Genomic DNA, 19,314 nt, shown 5'->3' on the forward strand with positions numbered 1-19,314 from the left:
CCACAAAAAGAAGTTGTTAGACTTAGAAGTTTGCCTCGGGAATCACTTGGCAGTCATCAGGGTAAAGTGGTTCCTCGGGCTTTTTGGCCATCCGAGTCTCATCTTCGATGGGGTTGGTTCGCAGTCCTGCAGGTACATTGAAATTTAAACTCCTCGAAATTCTGTAGTAGCCAAGACACAAGTTCACATGGCATGTATCAACCATAAGGCATCAATGCATGTTAAATGAATTTGGATAAAATAGAGTGATGATGCAGCAATCTGCAATCAGCATCTACCACCATGTTTAAAAGATTCTGAGCAAAGAGCAGCACAAATTACGAAAACAAGATGAGCAATTCACCGGAACAAATCAAGGCATCCGTCATGGAACGAGAACTACTGACCGACTAAAACGAACCACCGATCCCGAAGTTTGAGTCGACGTCAAGCAAAATGGATGGCCCTAGGTGTCAGGCATAGGCCTCGACGCTGCTCCTTAACCGCGGCCTCGACGCTCTTGGTCGCCGCTTCGCCGTCGCGTGCCGCAGCCTCCACTCCGGTGGCCGTGGCCGCGAGCCGCCCCTTGCCGCGGTGTGTCATGGAGCCGTCCTTTACCTCCAGCTCCACAGTCCTCGCGACCTAGGGCCCGCCCATGCGCTCCGCCGTCGCTGAGAGCCTCACCAGCGCGCCGCCACCGTCGGATCGATTCAGTCGGTGTGGAGGGACCACGATGCCCACGCCACCATAACGGGCATACGGTGCTGCCACGGCTAGCAGCGCCGCCGCCTGCATCTCCAAAGGCGCGGCGAAGCTCCTCCGCAGCCGCCGCCACGGGCCGGTGAGGGTTTAGATTCCTTTGCCTGCCCAGTACTTCCTCGCCCTTCGTCTCCTCCGTCTATTGCATATCCAATGGCTTAGATTCCTTTGGGTGAGTATTTAAAAACTATGAGGTTCTGGTCATTTTCAACCTGAACTTTGCCCAAATTTGACAGTGTTTCTCTAGAAAACAATCGAGAGTGTCTATTTCTCACTCGTCTAAGAAATAGTTATTTCTCAGTCGACAATCATAGCCATCCAATGAAAATTTTCTTATTCGTTGGACTTACATTAATCTTACACAAATCTCAATGATTGAATCAAAAGGTTGTTATCGTGTCGCTTGAGAAATAGCAAAACCGAAAACAATCAGTGTAAATTTATGTGATGACGAATATTTTGGCCTGAATCTGGTTCACCGGTTGGACGAGGCACCGCTCCATAAAATACGGAAACTAATATAGACAATATAAGAGTTTGCACTCTTTTCATTTTGATTCAGTAAACACATCTGAAGTCACAAAAGGTTACATAAATAAGTACTGTTTTATTACACCGTATAAGGACTAGTAATTCCACTAAAAGTTAGCACATACAAAGCCCATGCCATATGAGTTTTTTTTTTAGATCAAGGGCTTTTCGCCCCTGTTCCATTCATCGATGATGAACAAAACATCATAGTGTCGTGCCATATGAGTTTTGCATGAACAACTAGAATGAGATGGAATATACTGTAGATGGTTTTAGTCTCATCCGGTACCGATAGTTACTAGGAGTACTCCGTATAATCTTTCTTTTCCTTGTTCCAAGCCAAGCCAGTACCTTTTGCAGCTTTAGCACTGAAAACATGATTGGCCCGACGCACGCCGACGGGGCCCATCACGGCAGCGGCAGCGGCAGCATATTCGCCACGGGAACAACATGTACCTGATTGTTGAATTGCAAAAGAGAAAGGTAAATAGAAATCCGGAGATGCGGTTAAAAGATTGGAGTATTACGATGCCACACACGACGGAAAATCACACATGTCGATCTCCTTGTGACGCAAATTTTCGTACTTCCTCCTCCGTCTCATAATTCTTGTCTTAAACTTGTCTCTTGTCCTAAATTTGTCCAAAAATAAATATATTTATTTAAAAAACGTATAAATACATGTAATATTTTGACAAAAATTATGTGACGGAGGAAGTACAAGATCGACAAATCTCGCTATCTGTCGGAAAAAAATAACAAGGAGGTGCTAAATATATGCCTCTGCCAGCTCAACGCATTCGGAAACATGCCACTGGAACGATAACCTGAGAAAAATGCCACTGTTTTTATTTCTCGGTCAGGAAATTTTTCCATTTTACATGAAAAGGATGCCAGCGGATTCCCTCTTTTTCGGAAAAAAAAATCATGTAAATGCTTAACTTTTTTTCTTCTGAAAATGCTCCTTCGATATGTTTCCTTCAATTAGACTCAGCCAGGGTTTTCCACATTTTTTTATACATAAGAAGAGCTCTATCAGTTCATATAACACCGACCTAAATTTATTTTTCCTTTTCACACGACGACACGTGCCATGTCATATATAGGTTTGGAACCGTATGTCCAAGTCACATGGAAATGAATAAAACCACTGTATAAATTCACGTCATTTATTTCGGAACGGAAGAAGTAGCAAATGCAAAAAAAAAGAACATGGTATAAATGGACGAATTATGTAGAGATCACCTTTCCCAAGAGCATCCTGGCCTGCTGGGGTGGGGGGTGGGTGGGGCTTGCTTGCAAGAGCAATGCACAAGTACTATGCATATATGGTAGACCCAGCCTATTGAGCACACATAAGTTAATCAGAAGGACGGCCATTAATTGTATATATTTGCTAGAATGGCGATGGGGTAATGGAGTAGGTATTCCTTACTTGGAGTGAATGATTCGAAGCTCCCGGCCGGAAGTAGAAAAAACCCTTCAGAAGTCAAACGCTTGTTGCAATTGGGTGGCTCGACAGGGACGTGTCTCCGCACCCATGGAACCAACGTTTCCACAAGACCTCAAGATGACCTGTATAATCCGTCCAAATACGTGTAGATCGTTGGTCTTTGTTTGGAGAAAGAGCCTTCCTGCATTGGGCCTGTGGCATTTAGTTCAACATTTCAAGCTCAACCAGAGAAGTAGTACTACTTTCGGTCCCAAATTAACGGACGTGTATTTGTATATATATTTTTATTCTTATACAAATCCGTTATTTTAGGACGTAGGGGTATTTTTTTTCCAGCGAGCTTCGAATGTTTAAATTAAACTCATTAAACCATTTTAAAAAGATTTACAAGACAGCCAAAACTGAATTGGTCAGTACTAAGTCGTGCCTATCATCCATAGCTTAATTATAAGAGTTCTAGATGCGTCTCTAGGGACAATTTTCTCAAAGACTGTACGGAGTAGATGCGTTCACGAGCCTCCTAGGCAGCTTGCTGGAAGAACTTGCCACAAACCCGCGAGTTATGCTGGTCGCATCGCTCACGAAGGCATGACCAGGTAACTGCTGTGCTTCGACATGGTTGATTGCTTCTTAAAAGGCAATATTTTGTAAGAACAGTTAGTTCCCTTGTATCTTTATGGCTGCATCTAGGAAAGTAATTTTTTGGTCTCTCAACTTGTTGCAAAGTTCATTTCTTGTCCCTCAAAAACAATTCGTATTTTTTTCATTCCCCAACTTTCAAAACCGGACACTTTTAGTCCTTAAGGCTATCCGAAGTGGTTTATCTAACCACGTGTCCGGTTTGAACTTAATCCCATGACCGCCGAGGCTAGTTGTCGTGTTCCGGATCTCGTCCAGACACTAGTTGTACTTCTCCTCCATCTGCATCATCCATATCTTGATTGAAAAAAAAATAAGTGAAAAAACTATGCAAAAACCAGACACGTGGCTAGAAAAACCACTTTGGATGGACTGAGGGACTAAAAGTGTCCGGTTTTGAAAATTGAGGGACGAAAAAATTACGAAATTTTTTTGAGGGACGAAAAGCGAACTTTCCGAAAAGTCGAGAGACGAAAAAATTACTTTTCTCCATTTTAAAAGGCGACAATCAGCGTATGTACACTACAATATAAACTACATCCTGGGATGTGCTGTGAATATTCCCATAGATCCATAGTAAATTCTGAATGAACTATCATGTCATGTGTACCCATTAGCAAAATGCTGGCGGCCCATGAACTCACTCAGCTAACTATGTAAAGAACAACTCAAGCGCACAGTCACGGTAATTCTCTGAGTAATTTTTTTATCACCCCATAACAAAATGTTGTCTCTGCTTCTCTAAAATGTCTTGCATGCTTGCTTTTTCCCATTGGAACTCATATTGAACAATTTAGAATGTGGTCAAAACAAGTCCGCTACTTCAAAAACAGATGTTCCCTCTGCTAGTGACAGGTAATCCTGGCACGTTTTTTTACCAACATTTCGCCCTCAAGGCTGAACACAATAAACCAAAGCTGTAGCTATTGCCCCTGATGAGTAGCATTGCGAGTTTGCCTTCTCCTATTGGAATCTCGAACGATTTAAACGAGGCCAAAACAAAAGATCTGCTACTCAAGATTCAAGAAGCTCCTCTCAAAAGAAAAGAAAAAAAGCTACTCCAGAAGCACATGTTACCTCTGCTAGTGACAGGTACTGTTCTGACCAACATTTCAGCCTTCTGCCTTCACATTGGCTAGTCTTTTTTTTCAACCCAAAAAACACAGGAAAAAGGGATACAATATGATACAACCCGCTTTACACTGGATGTGGAAATAAACGATAACTTCCCTTACACCAGACGTGGGCGTAGATGATAAGACCAACAACAATACCTAAAGACCAATCTGATATGAAGACGATATGTAATACACTTAACAGGAACAACTCCGTTGGCTTGTTATGCCCTGTAGAGATAGCGCAACGTGTGGTACCAGTGCCATAGGGAAAAGATTCCCCTGGTACCCATAATAAAGCAAGCTGCCATTGCTCCCATCCTAGCAGCAAGAATCCCAGAAGGGAGCATTGAAAACAGGAAGTGCTGAACTTCTATTACGTTCAGCATTGCCTTCCTAATCCGGTTCCTGCAGGTTCAAGATCTGAAGGTTAGCGCACCTCAAGCAAAGCCGTGACTTCCAAACAGATGGTGCATATGAATCAAGGACGAGGAGAAACAAGCTATGCCTGCAACTCCGGTCTTCAGGTCTCTTCTCTCTTGATTAATTCACCAATGATGTTTCTATGGCCTGTATACCTGTACAGCTGTACTTCGACACTTGGCTTCTCAAAATTGTTTCATGAAGAACTTATTCATAATACCTTATACAACTGACATTTGAAGAACTGGGGAAGTTGAAATATACATTTTAGTTATAGATTAGACTATATTTTCTGACAAAGTACAAATCGACTGCAGAATGCTGAACAAAAAAGGATGAAGCCCCTGATAGAAGCTGCCATCGTTGAGTTATGCAGCAGTACCTTGTTGCCCGGAAAGTTGGTGATAGCGGACCTGGGATGCTCCTCCGGCCCAAACGCGCTAGCACTGGTCTCGATTGCTGTCGAGGCCATGCACAATCACTGCCTTCAGCTCCAGCAGCCACTACCGGAAGTCTGTGTCCTTCTCAACGACCTGCCTGACAACGACTTCAACACGGTGGTGAAGAACCTTGTCACGCTCCAGCGAAACAACGGGCCTGTTGTCGTGACCGGCATTGCACCAGGGTCGTTTTATGGGAGGCTCTTCACCAGTGGCTCCCTTCAATTCGTTTGCTCGTCCAACAGCCTGCATTGGCTCTCGAAGGTGTGAATTTGACACCGCTCGATAGATCAACCAGTTGCACTACTCGTCGATTATGTGAGCAAAACATTATTTTTACAGGCTCCTGAAGACTTAATGAGGAACCAGATCCCCGCGTATGACATTGATGATCAAGCTAGGCGTGAAAGGCTCCCTATGGTCCTTGAGGCTTATACACAACAGTTCAAGAAAGACTTTAGACTTTTCCTGGAACTGAGAGCCAAAGAATTAGTCCCTGGAGGCCGAATGGTTGTTTCCCTTGCAGGGAGACGTTCCAATGAGATCGCCTCAAAATCCATTCGCCCCTGGGAAGCCTTATATGAGATTTTACATGTCATGGCCTCGGAGGTACATTGCTTTACTTTTCTAGGATAACATTTTGTAAGTTGCAAATGAATACAGCAACACGCCATGAATTTCATCTCCTGATCTTTTGATATGATTTGACAGGGTGCGATTGACAAAACAAAGATTGATTCTTTCTATGTGCCGATATATGGACCTTCCGACGAAGAGCTGAGGGAGGTCATCCAAGACGAGGGCTCATTTTCGATCAACGAGATGCGTGTCCACGATCTTACAAGCGGCATCGACAGCGCTCTCATGACCGCAAGCTGGTTCGCAAACCATATGAGAGCCGTGTTCGAGCCGATAGTTGTGCAGCATTTCGGTGAAGTGGATATGGATGAATTCGTGAGGGCCGCGGAGCGGCGCTGGAGTCTGGAGGGAAGCTTGCAGGACGAGCTTTGCAGACAGGGAGTACCTTTGATTGCCGTATTTTCTGAGGGAATTTTGATGGCTGTATCGCTGACCAAACAATAGCTGACGTAAGCCGGGGCCATTTCGTATGCATGTAATGGCGCCTCAGACATCGTGCGATCACGAGCCTGGGCTGGTGGTGACAGTAGTAACTTAACGGGAAAAAGTACAGCAAATCAGCTATTGTTGTTCGTGTTAAAGCAGATTAACAATGCACTGCAAGTTTAATTATGTTGTTACGAAATATTAACGTGGATGTCCATAACCCCTATACCATCAAAGTTATAACCTTCTACTTCAACGGTGTAACTGATGTAGGGGGGTCAATTGATTCAGCTAACAGATCAGAAATTAAGAGGCACACGAGCAAGAGAAGCAGGGAATTAGATGAGGCTGCTACTAGCAGTGCTTGATTTCAGTCGTTTGTTCATACAGGTTCTTCAGTGTTCTAGAGACCAAGGGTCCTTCCTAAGTAAGCCACGCAGGGCCTCTCTAGAAACTGGATACATTACACAAAGGGTGACCCAACATAAATAAAAAGAAATAAAACTAAAGCTCTATGATTCACAAAGGGTGACCCAACATAAATAAAAAGAAATAAAACTAAAGTTCTATGATTCTGACTTTGACCCTTCTTATTCAGCTAATCACTTGTGGTCACTTTGCCTGCATCATTCACCCCGGGCACGGAAGAACTTGTCCTCGAGCTTCAGTCTTCTCTTCAGGCAGGTCTCCATGATATGGCACAAGGTGCTTCACGTTGAACACATCAGAAATACCTAAATGGTTAGGCAATTTTATCTGATAGGCATTATCATTGATCCTCTTGATCACCTTGCATGGGCCAATTTTCCTCTGGCTTAGTTTGCTGTACTCACTGGGAGGGAAGCGTTCTTCAGTCAGGACAACCCACACGTAATCACCTCCCTCAAATACAAGTAGACGGCGATGTCGATCGGCCATAGCTTTGTATTTAGCATTGCTCTCTTGTATCCTCTGTTTCACAAGCTTATGGATTGAACCAATTTCATCTACCATGCTATCTCCTTTGGAACTTTTTCTTCCAACAGTAGGTATAGGTGCTAGTTCGAGCACTCCATTAGGAATTCGGCCATATACTATTTCAAATGGGGACATTCTAGTAGTACAATTTGGGGTACGGTTGAAGGCAAATTCTGCATGTGTTAGAACTGTATCCCATTGCTTTGGTTTGTCACCGACAAGAGCTCGTAACATTTTTCCCAAACTTCTATTTACCACTTCAGTTTGTCCATCCGTTTGGGGATGATAAGCCGTACTAAAATTCAAAATAGTACCCATTTGCCTCCATAATGACCGCCAAAAGTGGGACATGAACTTAGTATCCCGATCTAATACTTCTTGGTATACCGAGGATCAAACGAGGAACCGGATCCCGGCGTATGAAAGCAAGAAATTTTACTTTCACAGGCTCCTGAGGATCTAACGAGGAACCGGATCCCGGGCGTATGACGTTGATGAGCATGGTAGGCGTGAAAGGCTCCCTGTGGTGCTTGACGCTTACACGCAGCAGTTCAAGAAAGCTTTTAGACTTTTCCTGGAGCTGAGAGCCAAAGAATTAGTGCCAGGAGGCCCGATGGTTGTTTCCCTTGGAGGCAGGCGTTCCAATGATATTGCCTCAAAGCACATTCGCCCGTGTGAATCTCTGCCGCGCCATTACTTACCACGAAGGCCCGAACAGTGGCCGCAGGCGCTTCTTCTGCCCCGCCGCGTGCGCGTCCCCCACGCATCGCCGGCGCGCAAAAGGACGCCAACATCGCCGCCAATCCGCACCTACCTCCTCTCTGGCCGCCGGCGATGCTCAGCGGCCGTGAATCTCTGCCGCGCCATGACTTGGCCGACCTCGATCCACCCGGCGGTATCTCGATTGAGGATGTATATTATAAAAAATCTCGATTGAGGAGGATTCGCTTGGAGGTGGAGAATGAAGAGAGGCGGAGGAGGAGGTCTCCGGCCGGCCTTCTTGGATTGGGATTTGGGATCGGAAGAGCTGGAAAAGGCTGATCTCGTCTCGCGGAGAAGACGACGGGCCTCGCCCAACAACGGCAATAGTATACTGGGCCCGTATTCGATAGGCTCGGCCCGTTAAACGTAGCATAACAGGCCTCGTACGTGAGAAATAGCAGGCCCACCCAAATCCCCTGGCCTTGTACGTGAGTAGCGCTTGCACGTCGCTCGAAATAAAAATACTAGAGCTTGCACAGTTGAAAGGTTGAATTCAACTGGTAAAAAAAAAAAGAGGTTGAATTCAAAAAGTAAAGGTTTCGAGAAGCAAGTGCATGAAACTTGGCAGCGGAAAATCCACACATACATGCTCGCTTGAGGCAGCATAGTTAGGAGTTAGGCGATAAGTAGTAAATGCTTATACTACTTAGCCAACTGTTGCTACTCCTAATGCTGTCTGTATGGCATGTTGACATGTTCTTTTACGCTTGGTAACAAACCAATAACATACCGTTCATACCTTTTTTTAAAAAAAAAATGTTGGGCTGGTAGAGCTAGTAGGGCAACAAACCAAACATACCCTATGCTTTTCTGAAGAAGTACAAGTTGATTGCAGAAAGTTGAGCAGGACAGGAGGAAGCCCGTGAAAAGCAACCATCGCTGAGTTATGCGGCAGCCGTGGCACCTTATTGCACCAGTTTAGTATCGGTTTGTGTTGTGAAGGCACCACATCGATAGTGGTTGCCTTAGTTAGTAGGCTTGTGTGTACTACTGTCGACTCTGTGTGCAAGACTGACAAGCAGAACCAATTGCAGCTTTCCCAAGTCAACGCAGGTTTGGATCTCTATGCATGTAACGGCGGCTAAGATATCGTGCGATCACGAGCCTGGGCTGGTGGTGATAGTAACTTACGAAAAAGAAGTACAGCACAGCTATTGGTGTTCGTGTTAAATAAAGCAGATTAACAATGCACTGAAAGTAGTTGACCAAGATATGTTTAATTCTTCTGTTTTTACGCTCACCTGGAGGTGCCAACACAAATTGAACACCAAAATAACAGGTCTATTGGCTGGTCCTATGATCGATAAAACGCAGTTGACCATATAACCCCTAATAAGCAGCCAGAAAGCTCAGAGCAGCCACCCCCAGCCAGTCGAGCATAGGAAGAACTGAACTTCCAGTGCATTGTTAGCATTGCCCTCCTAGTAAAATCCGATATTCAAGTTCTCTGGAGTTTAGCTCCGCTGCAACCAAAGCCATGGCCTCCAAACAAATGCTGCACATGAATCATGGGCAAGGGGAAACAAGCTATGCTCGCAACTCCAGTATTCAGGTATTTTCTCATGATTAATTTACCCGCAGTGTTCTTCCTAGTACTGTTTGTTCGTCTGTCACTATGCATCTGAAGATTGTGATCTCCTCGAGAACTCGTCCATCATGTAGCTTATTATATCTCTGACATTTAAACAAATAGTACACTATGGAAAAAGAAGATGAAAAATTGGAAATGATAAAACGAGGTTTTCTGAAGTACAAGTTGACTGCAGAGCACCGAGCAGAACAGGATGAAGCACCTGATAGAAGATGCCATAGTTGACTTATGCAGCACCTTGTTGCCCGGAAAGATGTTGATCGCAGACTTGGGATGCTCCTCTGGCCCAAACGCGCTAGCACTGGTCTCCATTGCCGTCAAGGCCATCCACAGCCACTGCCTTGAGTTTCAACAACCAACACCCGAAGTGTGCGTCCTCCTCAACGACCTCCCTGGCAATGACTTCAACACGGTGGTGAAGAGCCTGGTTACGCTCCAACGAAGCAACGCGCCTGTTGTCGTGACCGGTATCGCACCGGGGTCATTTTATGGGAGGCTCTTCACTAGTGGTTCCCTGCATCTTGTGTGCTCGTCCAACAGCCTGCATTGGCTCTCAAAGGTATATGTGAGTTTGACGATGGTTCGATCCATCGCATTACGTGTCCATTCTGAAAGGAAGAAATTTTACTCTTACAGGCTCCTGAGAATCTAACGAGGAACCGGATCCCGGCGTATGACGTTGATGAGCATGCTAGGCGTGAAAGGCTCCCTGTGGTGCTTGACGCTTATGCACAGCAGTTCAAGAAAGAGTTTAGACTTTTCCTGGAGCTGAGAGCCAAAGAATTAGTGCCAGGAGGCCAGATGGTTGTTTCCCTTGGAGGCAGGCATTCCAATGATATTGCCTCAAAGTCCATTCGCCCCTGTGAAGCCTTATATGAGATTTTACATGTCATGGACTCAGAGGTACATTCCTTTACTTCTCTGGCATAGCATTTTATGAGTTGCCAACAAACACGGAAATACACAAGGGATGTGATCTCTTGATCTTTTGATATGATTTGACAGGGTGTGGTTGACAAAACAAAGATTGATTCTTTCTACGTGCCGATATATGGACCTTCCGACGAAGAGCTGAGGGAGGTCATCCAAGACGAGGGCTCATTTTTTATCAGGGAGATGCTTGTCCACGACCTTACAAGTGGCATCGACAGAGCTCTCATCACTGCGAGCTGGTACGCAAACCATATGAGAGCCGCTTTCGAGCCGATTGTTGTGCAGCATTTTGGAGAAGTGAACATGGATGAATTTGTGAGGGCCGCGGAGCAGCGCTGGAGCCTGGAGGGAAGCTTGCAGGACGAGCTTTCCAGACGCACATTAGCTTTGGTAGCCGTATCACTGACCAAGGCATGATGATCAGATAACCGGGCGGCCCGTGTGTCACCGCTTGATTTCCTTCAGGGAACAAGGATACCACATTAATTTGATGAGATCATTGAATCGTTGCCTTTTCTGATATTTGGCTACACCATCATTTATATCCTGTGGAAATTAAAACTTTATGTTTTCGTTGTAGTTGGTATTTCCTTCAGTGTATGAACTGCAATAATGGGTCTGAAGCAGCAGAAGATCAAAGTGTTATTAGTTTCTTTTGAAGTAAAGACTTCTTTGAGCTATGAGTTGGTCATGTTAGTCTGTTAGCTAAGAGTGGGGAATCGGTCTGGATAGATAATCCTCCGGATCAGATAGTTCATCTGATGGTTGACGATGTAATGCTTCTTGAGTAATGAAACTTCGCTTTGAGTGTCAAAGAAATAGAATATTATTTTGAGCTCACACCTTTCACGCCTTTGCTAATCCTAATCCTAGAACCTAGTTACTTCTGCCTGATTCTACTTGCGTGCTAACCCAGTTTCGGCCGAGGTGTATAAACTAGTCATCCTATTTGTTCGTGAAATCGTGAGCAGTGGCCGAACAGTGGCCGATATACGGAGTACTGAAGTTGTTCAACTGGCAGTAAAGTTTGCGCATACTTACCCCCGAACGTTACGGAGGAAGCCTCCGGGGCCTCCTCTTCCCGGCCGCCGCGCGCACGTCCCCCACGCATCGCGGGCGCGGTAAAAGGGACGCCAACACCGCCGCCGATCTGCGCGCGGCATCTACTACCTCCTCCTCTCCGGCCGCCGGCGACGCTCAGCGGCCGTGAATCTCCGCCGCTTCATTACTGGGCCGAACTCGATCCATCATCCACTCGGCGGTTTCGCTTGGGGAGTGGGAGAAAGAAGAAAGGCGGATGACCTGGAGAAGGCCTATCTCGTCTCGCGGCGAAGACGACGGGCAGCGGCGATAATTCACGAGTCCAGTTCGATCGGCTCGGCCCGTTAACGTAGCATGGCATGACTGATGGATTGATAGCAGGCCTTGGATGTGAGGACTCTGAAAAATAGCAGGCCCACCCAAATTCCCTGGCCCGTTCGAATTTTGTTGAGAGGTAAATACACCTGCGGTTCTACTGTTATTGCCGCAGACTGCGGTGTCACTTTAGTTCTAAAACTATGAAACTGGACACGTAAGTCCTAATTTTATTATAAATGGTTCACGCGATGTTGTAATCTCGCTCAGGAATTTTGTTAACCAGCACTTGCACGGTTTCGCTAAAAAAAACACTTGCACGGTTGAGAAAAAAGAACTAATTTCGCTCAAAAAAAAGAAAAAAAAACCAATGACTGATCTGCTAAGAAAAAAAACTTGATTTAAAAGGAAAGGAATACGATAGGCAAGGTTAAAAAGTCTCTTATACTCCATATAACAATCTCAATATATGAATTCCTAATTCAGTCAAAGCCGGCAAATCAAAATCCGGAAATCATAAGACGAACACTCTTCATAGAACTACTCATGACAAGATGCAGTAAATAAACGGGAGCAAGTCCTGCAGAAACTAGACAGCAGCCATGGTAAAATTGAAGTTACTGCAGGTGGTCCGCCGTCCCCAGAGCAGCCCACTGAACCCAAGCCGCTGCTCCTCCTCGTCGAACACCACCAGGTTGTTCTCCATCTGGAATCCTCCGATCACCACCGCCGGCGCCGCGGCCTCACCTCCGCCGCCATACGTCGCTTTGCCTTCCGCCATCTCGACGAACGCAAGGCACGCGGTGCGGTCGTCCACCTGCGCCATGGAGTTGCCGCCGAACACCGTCCAGTTCTTCCCGCCGTCAAGCATCACGTCCACCTGCGGCACCGCGTAGCCCAGCCGCGTCGACCCAAGCTTCGCCGACTCGTAGCACAGCTCGAATTTCGGCCCAGACGTTGGGGATGGCAGCCTTGGGATCCCTGACGTGGCGGCGTCGAAGGCCTTGATGAAGGCCCGGTAGACATCGGACCGGAGCTCCGTGTAAGGGGCCGTGGTGGAGAAGCCCACGACGAGCGGCCCGCAGCCGTCTTTGCCGTCGTCGAGGGGGAGGACTACCTGGGCCTGGTTCACGGCGATGCCGGCCGTGGCCTTGACGTAGTACCCGGGGCACTCTTTATACTTGACCAGCGGCGTCTCCCCCGCGAGGCTCGCCGTCAGGTCCGTGCCGACCATCGGGAGGAGCGAGAGCGGGCCGCCGCCGAAGATGGCGACGCCGAGATTACCCGAGGCGGATCCGGAAGGGAGGCAGAGCGCGAACTTGTTGCACACGCCCTGGGCTTTCCCGACCTGGGCCGGGAGCGACAGCGCGGAACGGCCCAGCCCGGCAACCCCGACGGAACCCTCCGGGAGGCCCTCCAGCAGCGACTCCGGCGCGCAGGAGGCGACGGCGGTGAATGCCACCGGCGGGCTCAGCGGGTTGTTGCCGTCGGTGGCGTTGGCGGAGAGGGCGACACGTGTCAGGTCCTGCCCGGACTGCGGTGTGGATCCGCCGGAGTTGGAGCCGAGGGGGTTGTGGGGGTGCGCGGTGCACTTGCAGCGGTAGGGGTTGCGGGGGGCGTCCGGCTGGCCGTAGCCGGTGTGCGGGCAGTTTGGCGGGTGGTACCTGTGCGCGCGCATGCAGGCGGGGCTGTTGCAGTCGATGGTGTCGTGAGCGGAGGAGTCCGGGCATGTGGACCAGATTATGGGGCCGGACAGGTCCAGGACTAGTGGGCTGCCGTTCTTGATGACCGGGAAGGAGTAGAGGCGCGTGGAGCCGTCCTTGGTGATCGCCGTCACCAGTGGCTTCCCGTTGCCTTCTTCGCCGGCCGCCGTGCATGCCATTATTGCCAGGACGGTGGCGAGAAGGACGAGGTGGTGGTGCTGGTGGAGGGGTTTTGGTTGCCCCATTTCGGCCATCCGGCCGTTGGTTTGATGGATCGGGCGGCTGGTAAATTAGCTAGGCCGGTGGTGTGGCCGGTTCCGGGTCGATCGGCGTTCAAGCAAGGCGTGGGGTCTAGCAGCGAGCAGTTTATATACAGTGGTGATTAGATCGATCGATGGATGCTTGCTTACCTGAGGATCGAAGCTGACTTTGCTGTATTTTACTACTATTATCACTGGCAGATCGAGGAGCGTGCAGCGAGTCTCGTGCAGGTGTGCTGCAGGTCGGCTGGCTCGTCTGCATGCACGACCTTCGATCGAGGCGCCATTAACCGAGTGAATTCTGTAATTGACGAATCAAAACTATCACTTGTTGCGTGCGCATTGATTGTTGGTCGTTCCACGCATCACATGGGTAATTAAATTCAGCTAGGGAGAGGGGAATCGAAAAAATTCAACTAGGTCGCAGGAGGTACTCGTGTAGTAACGTGGTACACTAGCTAGGTGTCGGTGGTGATCATCAGCTTCAGTTAATTGATTAACTGATCCAGGCGGCGTACGTACGTGTAGCGCGTAGAGGCCGGATCTTGCTCGATCAGCCTGGCGCGCCTCCATGTTGCACGATGATCAGTCAAAGGGCTACAAGCCTGTAAGAGTGGAAAAACTGAAGAAGCCACATGTATTTATGCTTGGATCGAGATCTGTCCACGCGTAGCGTATACATGAATGATGATGCCCGCTCTAACCAAGCTAGAAAAGCGAGCTCTCAGCTGTTTCGAGTGGGATTCCTCTCGTTGATGTTCGTCAAACTCAGCGTGCGTACTTAGAGAGCTCCGTTTTAAAAAAAAAGTTTACGAGAGAAATGGGCGAGCAGCTGCATGGGCCGGTGTTTAGTCTTGCATGGGGAGGAGGCCGGGCTGTTTGGATGGTGGGCTACTGGCCTGCTACGCGGACATCTTGTTATCTCGGCGGCATGGCCTTTGTTTTCTGGTTGCTCCCAAAAAAGCCTCTTTTTTTTTCTTCCTTTTTCTATCCGACATTAGTTTTTTTCTTCTGTCAGTATGAAAATGCTGATCGTTTGTTTGTTCTCCAACTTGTATACGTTGCTGAAATGTTGCAAGAGACGTCCATCTTTCCAAAGATGCATGACACGAGCATTCCAATATCTTCGGTCGAAAACAAAACAAGATACTCCCAAATTTCCCAATTTTGTTTTCGAGTACAAGTTCAGTACGACAAGATACTTCGAGTAAAAGTTCATCACAACCATCAATTCCCAATTTTCCTGCAGACGTACAGTAGTCTACTAGCCGGTCCGAGTGAAATTAAAGCGGCTGCACTGCGTGGAAACCGGCAACCTAAAGAACCCGAGCCGCTTCTTCTCGAGATCAAACTGCAGCACGAAGTTCTCCATCTGGAAACCTCCGACGATCACCGCCGGCGCGCTCCCATCCCCAGCCTTCACCCCCGGCATCTCCACGAACGCGAGACACGCCGTCCCGGGCTTCACGTCCACCATGGAGTTGGACCCGGCCAACGCCCACTTCCCCCCTCCTTCCATGGCCAGCGTCACGGTCGGCACCAGGTACCCCGACAGCGTGTTGGCCAGCGAGGCCGCCTCGTAGCAGAGCGTGAACGGCTTCACAGGCGGCTTCTTCGTCTTCTTCGCCCGGGGAATCTGCTTCGCCAGGGCGGCCTCGAAGGCGGCAGCGAAAGGGCGGTACACGTCGCGGCGGAGCAAAGTGTATGGCGTCCGGGTGCAGAGCACCACGCGGCCCGTGGCCAGCGCCTTCTCCGGGACGGCGGCGTTGTCGACGGCGATGGACTTGACGGAGACGTAGTAGGACGGGTGGTCCTTCCTGGTGACCACGAGCGGGGTGTACTGCAGCGACCGCGTGTAGTCCTCGGGCTGGCCCGCGAGGAGGTACAGCGGCCCGCCGGAGCCCAGGATGGCCACGCCTGGGCCGCCGGCGCTGCCACGGGGGAGGCAGAGGAGGAACTTGGCCTTGTCGGCGGGCAGTCCCTGCGAGGCCGCCACCTGGGCCGGGAGCGCGAGGCCGGTGCCGGCGAGCCCCGCCATGCCGGCTGAGCCCACGGGCAGCTTCTCCAGGAGCATCTTGTCATCCCTCGGCGAAATGCAGGCGGCGAGCGCTTTGACGGAGACCTGGCGCACGGGGTTCCGGCCGTCGGTGGTGTTGGCGACGAACCGCGTGTGGCTCAGGTCGCCGGGGGCGCAGGCGACGGTCACCGGGTTGCACGGGTACACCGTGCACTTGTCATGGCTGTTTGCTGGACAGCTGCTGCCGGAGGAGGAGGCGCGGCAGCCGGGGAAGGGGAAGGCGTTGGCGAGCTTGCAGGTGGGGCTGGTGCAGGCGAGCGCCGCCGGGATGTGGTCGGGCTGGCAGGTGGTCCAGACGAGCGGGCCGGCCGTGTCGAGGACGAGGGTGGCGCCGTCGTGGAAGGGGATCGTGTAGAGGGAGGTCTGAGTGTCCTTGGTCACCGGCACGACCACCGGGAGATGAGGCTCGCAGGACGCCGGCCGTGCCAGACCCAGCACGAGCAGCAGCGAGACGGCCAGGACGAGGAGGAGCCGTGCTCGTGCCATCTTGATTAAATTTCTCGATTGATTCGTGGGCGTGGCATTCGATCTGTTTTTGAACCTTTTTATAGTGCGTCGGGTCATTGGGGAATATATGGGAATTGATCGATCGGTTCATTGCGAAGGCATGTGCCGAGGTGCGATCTCTGGACGCCGGAATTAATGGTGATCCGGGTCTCGATCCATCGGCGGTGAGAACCGAGATGGAAGTGTACTTGTTAAATTGCCCTGCGCCTGCCGGCCGGTAGCTCCATTGGTCGGTGTTTAGCAGTGGGGAGGAGCCGTTTGGAATGTGGCCTGCCTGGCTACAAGCCTGCCACCATCTCGGCTAGTCTCGGCTTTGGCATGGCCTTTTGTTTTTCCGGGAGAAGGAGTCTGATGTGTGGGGCAGCCGTTTGGCCCGGTATCAGGTGGCGAGGATAATGGGCTGCTAGCCTGCTACTGCTACGAGGATATCTGGCAATCTGGGCCTGGCGTGGCCTGCACATCCTGCTAACATTGTTTTCATTCAAATCTCAATTCCGTTATACTACTCTGGATTTCTTTTGTTTATTTTCCTTGCTGGTCAGTAGGAGTAAGTACAGTAGGAGAGAAAAATATCAATTTTGTTTTTCTAGATGATAGTAGTCGTCGCAAGCAGATTTTTTTTCCTGAAAGTTGTCAAGCAGTACAAAAAAGTAACCGCGATGAAGTCACAAAAATCACAGTCTAGTTCCATGCATGGTCGAGAATGAGCAGAGATGTCAATATATAAGCATGGTCCAATTCGCAATAAACGGAATCTTGCTAAAACAATTCTGTTCCAAGTTCCAGCAGTCCATGCATCCCTGGTCTCGATCCCCGGGATGCTTGGTTGACGACGTGCCTGGGAAGACTCGTCTCGTCCGCGTGATTCCTGTCAGAAGGTCAACGAAAGCCACACCTTCCCCATTCCCCAACAAATTGACAGATAAGAGAGAGCATGCTCTGCAGTCTGCATGCACCTTCCTTCGCACGCCACACAGAGCAAGACCCGACACGACGGCAGGCCAAAACAATTTAACAAGCACCACCAGTACACACTTCTCACCGCCGATGGAGAGAGAGATCGCCATGAATTCCGGTGTGCAGAGATCGCACATGCATCCATTCCTGCCCGGACCGTGAAACCCATGCTTCCATTTCAACAATCCCCAATCCACCGGTATATATATAAGAACGGGGCATCGCATGTACGTAAAAAATTAGCCCAGTCCACACTTCCGAATTAACTTCCCCGGCCATGGCACGACTGCTCGTCCTGGCGCTGCTGCTCGTGCTGGCGACACCAGGAAGCGAGGCTCTCCCGGTGCTCGTGCCGGTGACCAAGGACCCGAAAACCTCCCTCTACACGATCCCCTTCCACGACGGCGCCGCCCTCGTCCTCGACACGGCCGGCCCGCTCGTCTGGACGACCTGCCAGCCCGACCACCACCCGGCGGTGCTCGCCTGCACCAGCCCCACCTGCAAGCTCGCCAACGGCTTCCCCTTCCCCGGCTGCCGCTCCTCCTCCTCCGGCAGCAGCTGTCCACCCAACAGCCATAACAAGTGCACGGTCTACCCGTACAACCCGGTCACCGGCTCCTGCGCTCCCGGTGACCTGAGCCACACGAGGTTCGTCGCCAACACCACCGACGGCCGGAACCCGGTCAGCCAGGTCTCCGTCAAAGCCATCGCCGCCTGCGTTTCGCTGGGGGATAACAAGAAGCTCCTGGAGAAGTTGCCGTTGGGCTCCGCCGGCGTCGCGGGCCTCGCCGGCACCGGCCTCGCGCTCCCGGCCCAGGTCGCGGGGTCTCAGAGACTCCCCAAGAAGTTCCTCCTCTGCTTGTCCCGTGGCGGCGTCTACGGCCCGGGCGTCGCCGTCTTCGGCTCCGGCGGCCCGTTGTTCCTCCTCCGTGACCAGCCGGAGTACACGCAGTCGCTTACTTACACGCCTCTCGTGGTCACCAAGAAAGGCAGCCCGGCGTACTACGTGTCCGTCAAGTCCATCCTGCTCGAAAACACTCCCGTCCGACTCCCAAAGAAGGCGCTGGCAACCGGCGGCGCCGTGCTCTGCACTCGGACGCCGTACACGCTCCTCCGCCGGGACGTGTACCGGCCTTTCTTGGCCGCGTTCGAGAAGGCACTGGCGAAGCAGATCCCCTGGGCGAAGAAGGCGAGGAGCCCTGTGAAGCAGTTGAAGCTCTGCTACGAGGCCAATACGCTGCCCAACGGGCTGTCGGGGTACCTTGTGCCGAGCGTGGCGCTGGCCATGGAAGGCGGCGGGAGCTGGACGATGACCGGGTCGAGCTCCATGGTGGACGTCAAGCCCGGGACGGCGTGCCTGGCGTTCGTGGAGATGGAAGGGGTGAAGGAAGGGGATGCGAGCGCGCCGGCGGTGCTCGTCGGTGGGTTCCAGATGGAGAACTTCGTGCTGCAGTTTGATTTGGAGAAGAAGAGGCTTGGGTTCTTTAGGTTGCCTGTGTTTACTCAGTGCGGTCACTTCAATTTCACTCGCACCGGCTAAGGCTTTTGCTCTGGCTGGTGTGGCTGGGGATCGATCGGATCGTTGTACTAATAAACCTGTATCTTTTGTCTTTGTTTTGTTTTCGAACAAAATATTTGCACTACCATCTGCAGAAGAGCTGTGAATGTCATTTTTTGGAAAATCGACAAACATCAGAGAAAGTTACTACAGTTGAAAGCAACGAATCCGCATTTTCGCTTCCACTTGCACTATTTTCCGTGGTGATAATGAAAAGGGAAATCAAATATACGGGCACAGAGAACCGAG

At 50.1% G+C, this 19,314-nt stretch overlaps 5 protein-coding genes and 1 long non-coding RNA gene across 6 annotated transcripts; 3 read left to right on the plus strand and 3 right to left on the minus strand.

Moving 5' to 3' along the window:
- The first annotated feature begins 4,691 nt into the window (after positions 1-4,691).
- LOC100821386 (jasmonate O-methyltransferase) lies at positions 4,692-6,630 on the plus strand. The gene is made up of 4 exons (XM_003564984.4): positions 4,692-5,003; positions 5,217-5,603; positions 5,682-5,948; positions 6,051-6,630. Exons 1-4 carry the CDS (start codon positions 4,944-4,946, stop codon positions 6,420-6,422), a joined length of 1,086 nt encoding a protein of 361 aa, XP_003565032.1. The 5' UTR covers positions 4,692-4,943; the 3' UTR covers positions 6,423-6,630.
- Positions 6,631-9,538: 2,908 nt separating this feature from the next.
- On the plus strand, positions 9,539-11,327 carry LOC100821690 (inactive anthranilate O-methyltransferase 1). Its single transcript, XM_003564985.4, has 4 exons — positions 9,539-9,675; positions 9,890-10,273; positions 10,351-10,617; positions 10,720-11,327. The coding sequence occupies exons 1-4, from the start codon at positions 9,601-9,603 to the stop codon at positions 11,062-11,064; spliced, it is 1,071 nt and encodes a 356-aa protein (XP_003565033.1). The 5' UTR covers positions 9,539-9,600; the 3' UTR covers positions 11,065-11,327.
- LOC106866236 lies at positions 9,710-11,961 on the minus strand. The gene is made up of 2 exons (XR_002963338.1): positions 11,689-11,961; positions 9,710-10,255 (listed from the first exon to the last, which is right to left on the minus strand). It is a non-coding gene; the product is annotated as an uncharacterized LOC106866236 (long non-coding RNA).
- A 472-nt stretch (positions 11,962-12,433) lies between these two features.
- LOC100835401 (basic 7S globulin) lies at positions 12,434-14,085 on the minus strand. The gene has a single exon (XM_003567402.4). The coding sequence runs from the start codon at positions 13,958-13,960 to the stop codon at positions 12,593-12,595; it is 1,368 nt and encodes a 455-aa protein (XP_003567450.3). The 5' UTR covers positions 13,961-14,085; the 3' UTR covers positions 12,434-12,592.
- A 1,006-nt stretch (positions 14,086-15,091) lies between these two features.
- LOC100822007 (aspartyl protease AED1) lies at positions 15,092-17,177 on the minus strand. The gene has a single exon (XM_003564986.4). The coding sequence runs from the start codon at positions 16,605-16,607 to the stop codon at positions 15,231-15,233; it is 1,377 nt and encodes a 458-aa protein (XP_003565034.2). The 5' UTR covers positions 16,608-17,177; the 3' UTR covers positions 15,092-15,230.
- Positions 17,178-17,501: 324 nt separating this feature from the next.
- LOC100822313 (protein ASPARTIC PROTEASE IN GUARD CELL 2) lies at positions 17,502-19,228 on the plus strand. The gene has a single exon (XM_003564987.3). The coding sequence runs from the start codon at positions 17,785-17,787 to the stop codon at positions 19,045-19,047; it is 1,263 nt and encodes a 420-aa protein (XP_003565035.1). The 5' UTR covers positions 17,502-17,784; the 3' UTR covers positions 19,048-19,228.
- Positions 19,229-19,314: the final 86 nt, after the last annotated feature.

Source organism: Brachypodium distachyon, chromosome 2 (genome assembly GCF_000005505.3).
Source record: "Brachypodium distachyon strain Bd21 chromosome 2, Brachypodium_distachyon_v3.0, whole genome shotgun sequence".
NCBI lineage: Eukaryota > Viridiplantae > Streptophyta > Magnoliopsida > Poales > Poaceae > Brachypodium > Brachypodium distachyon.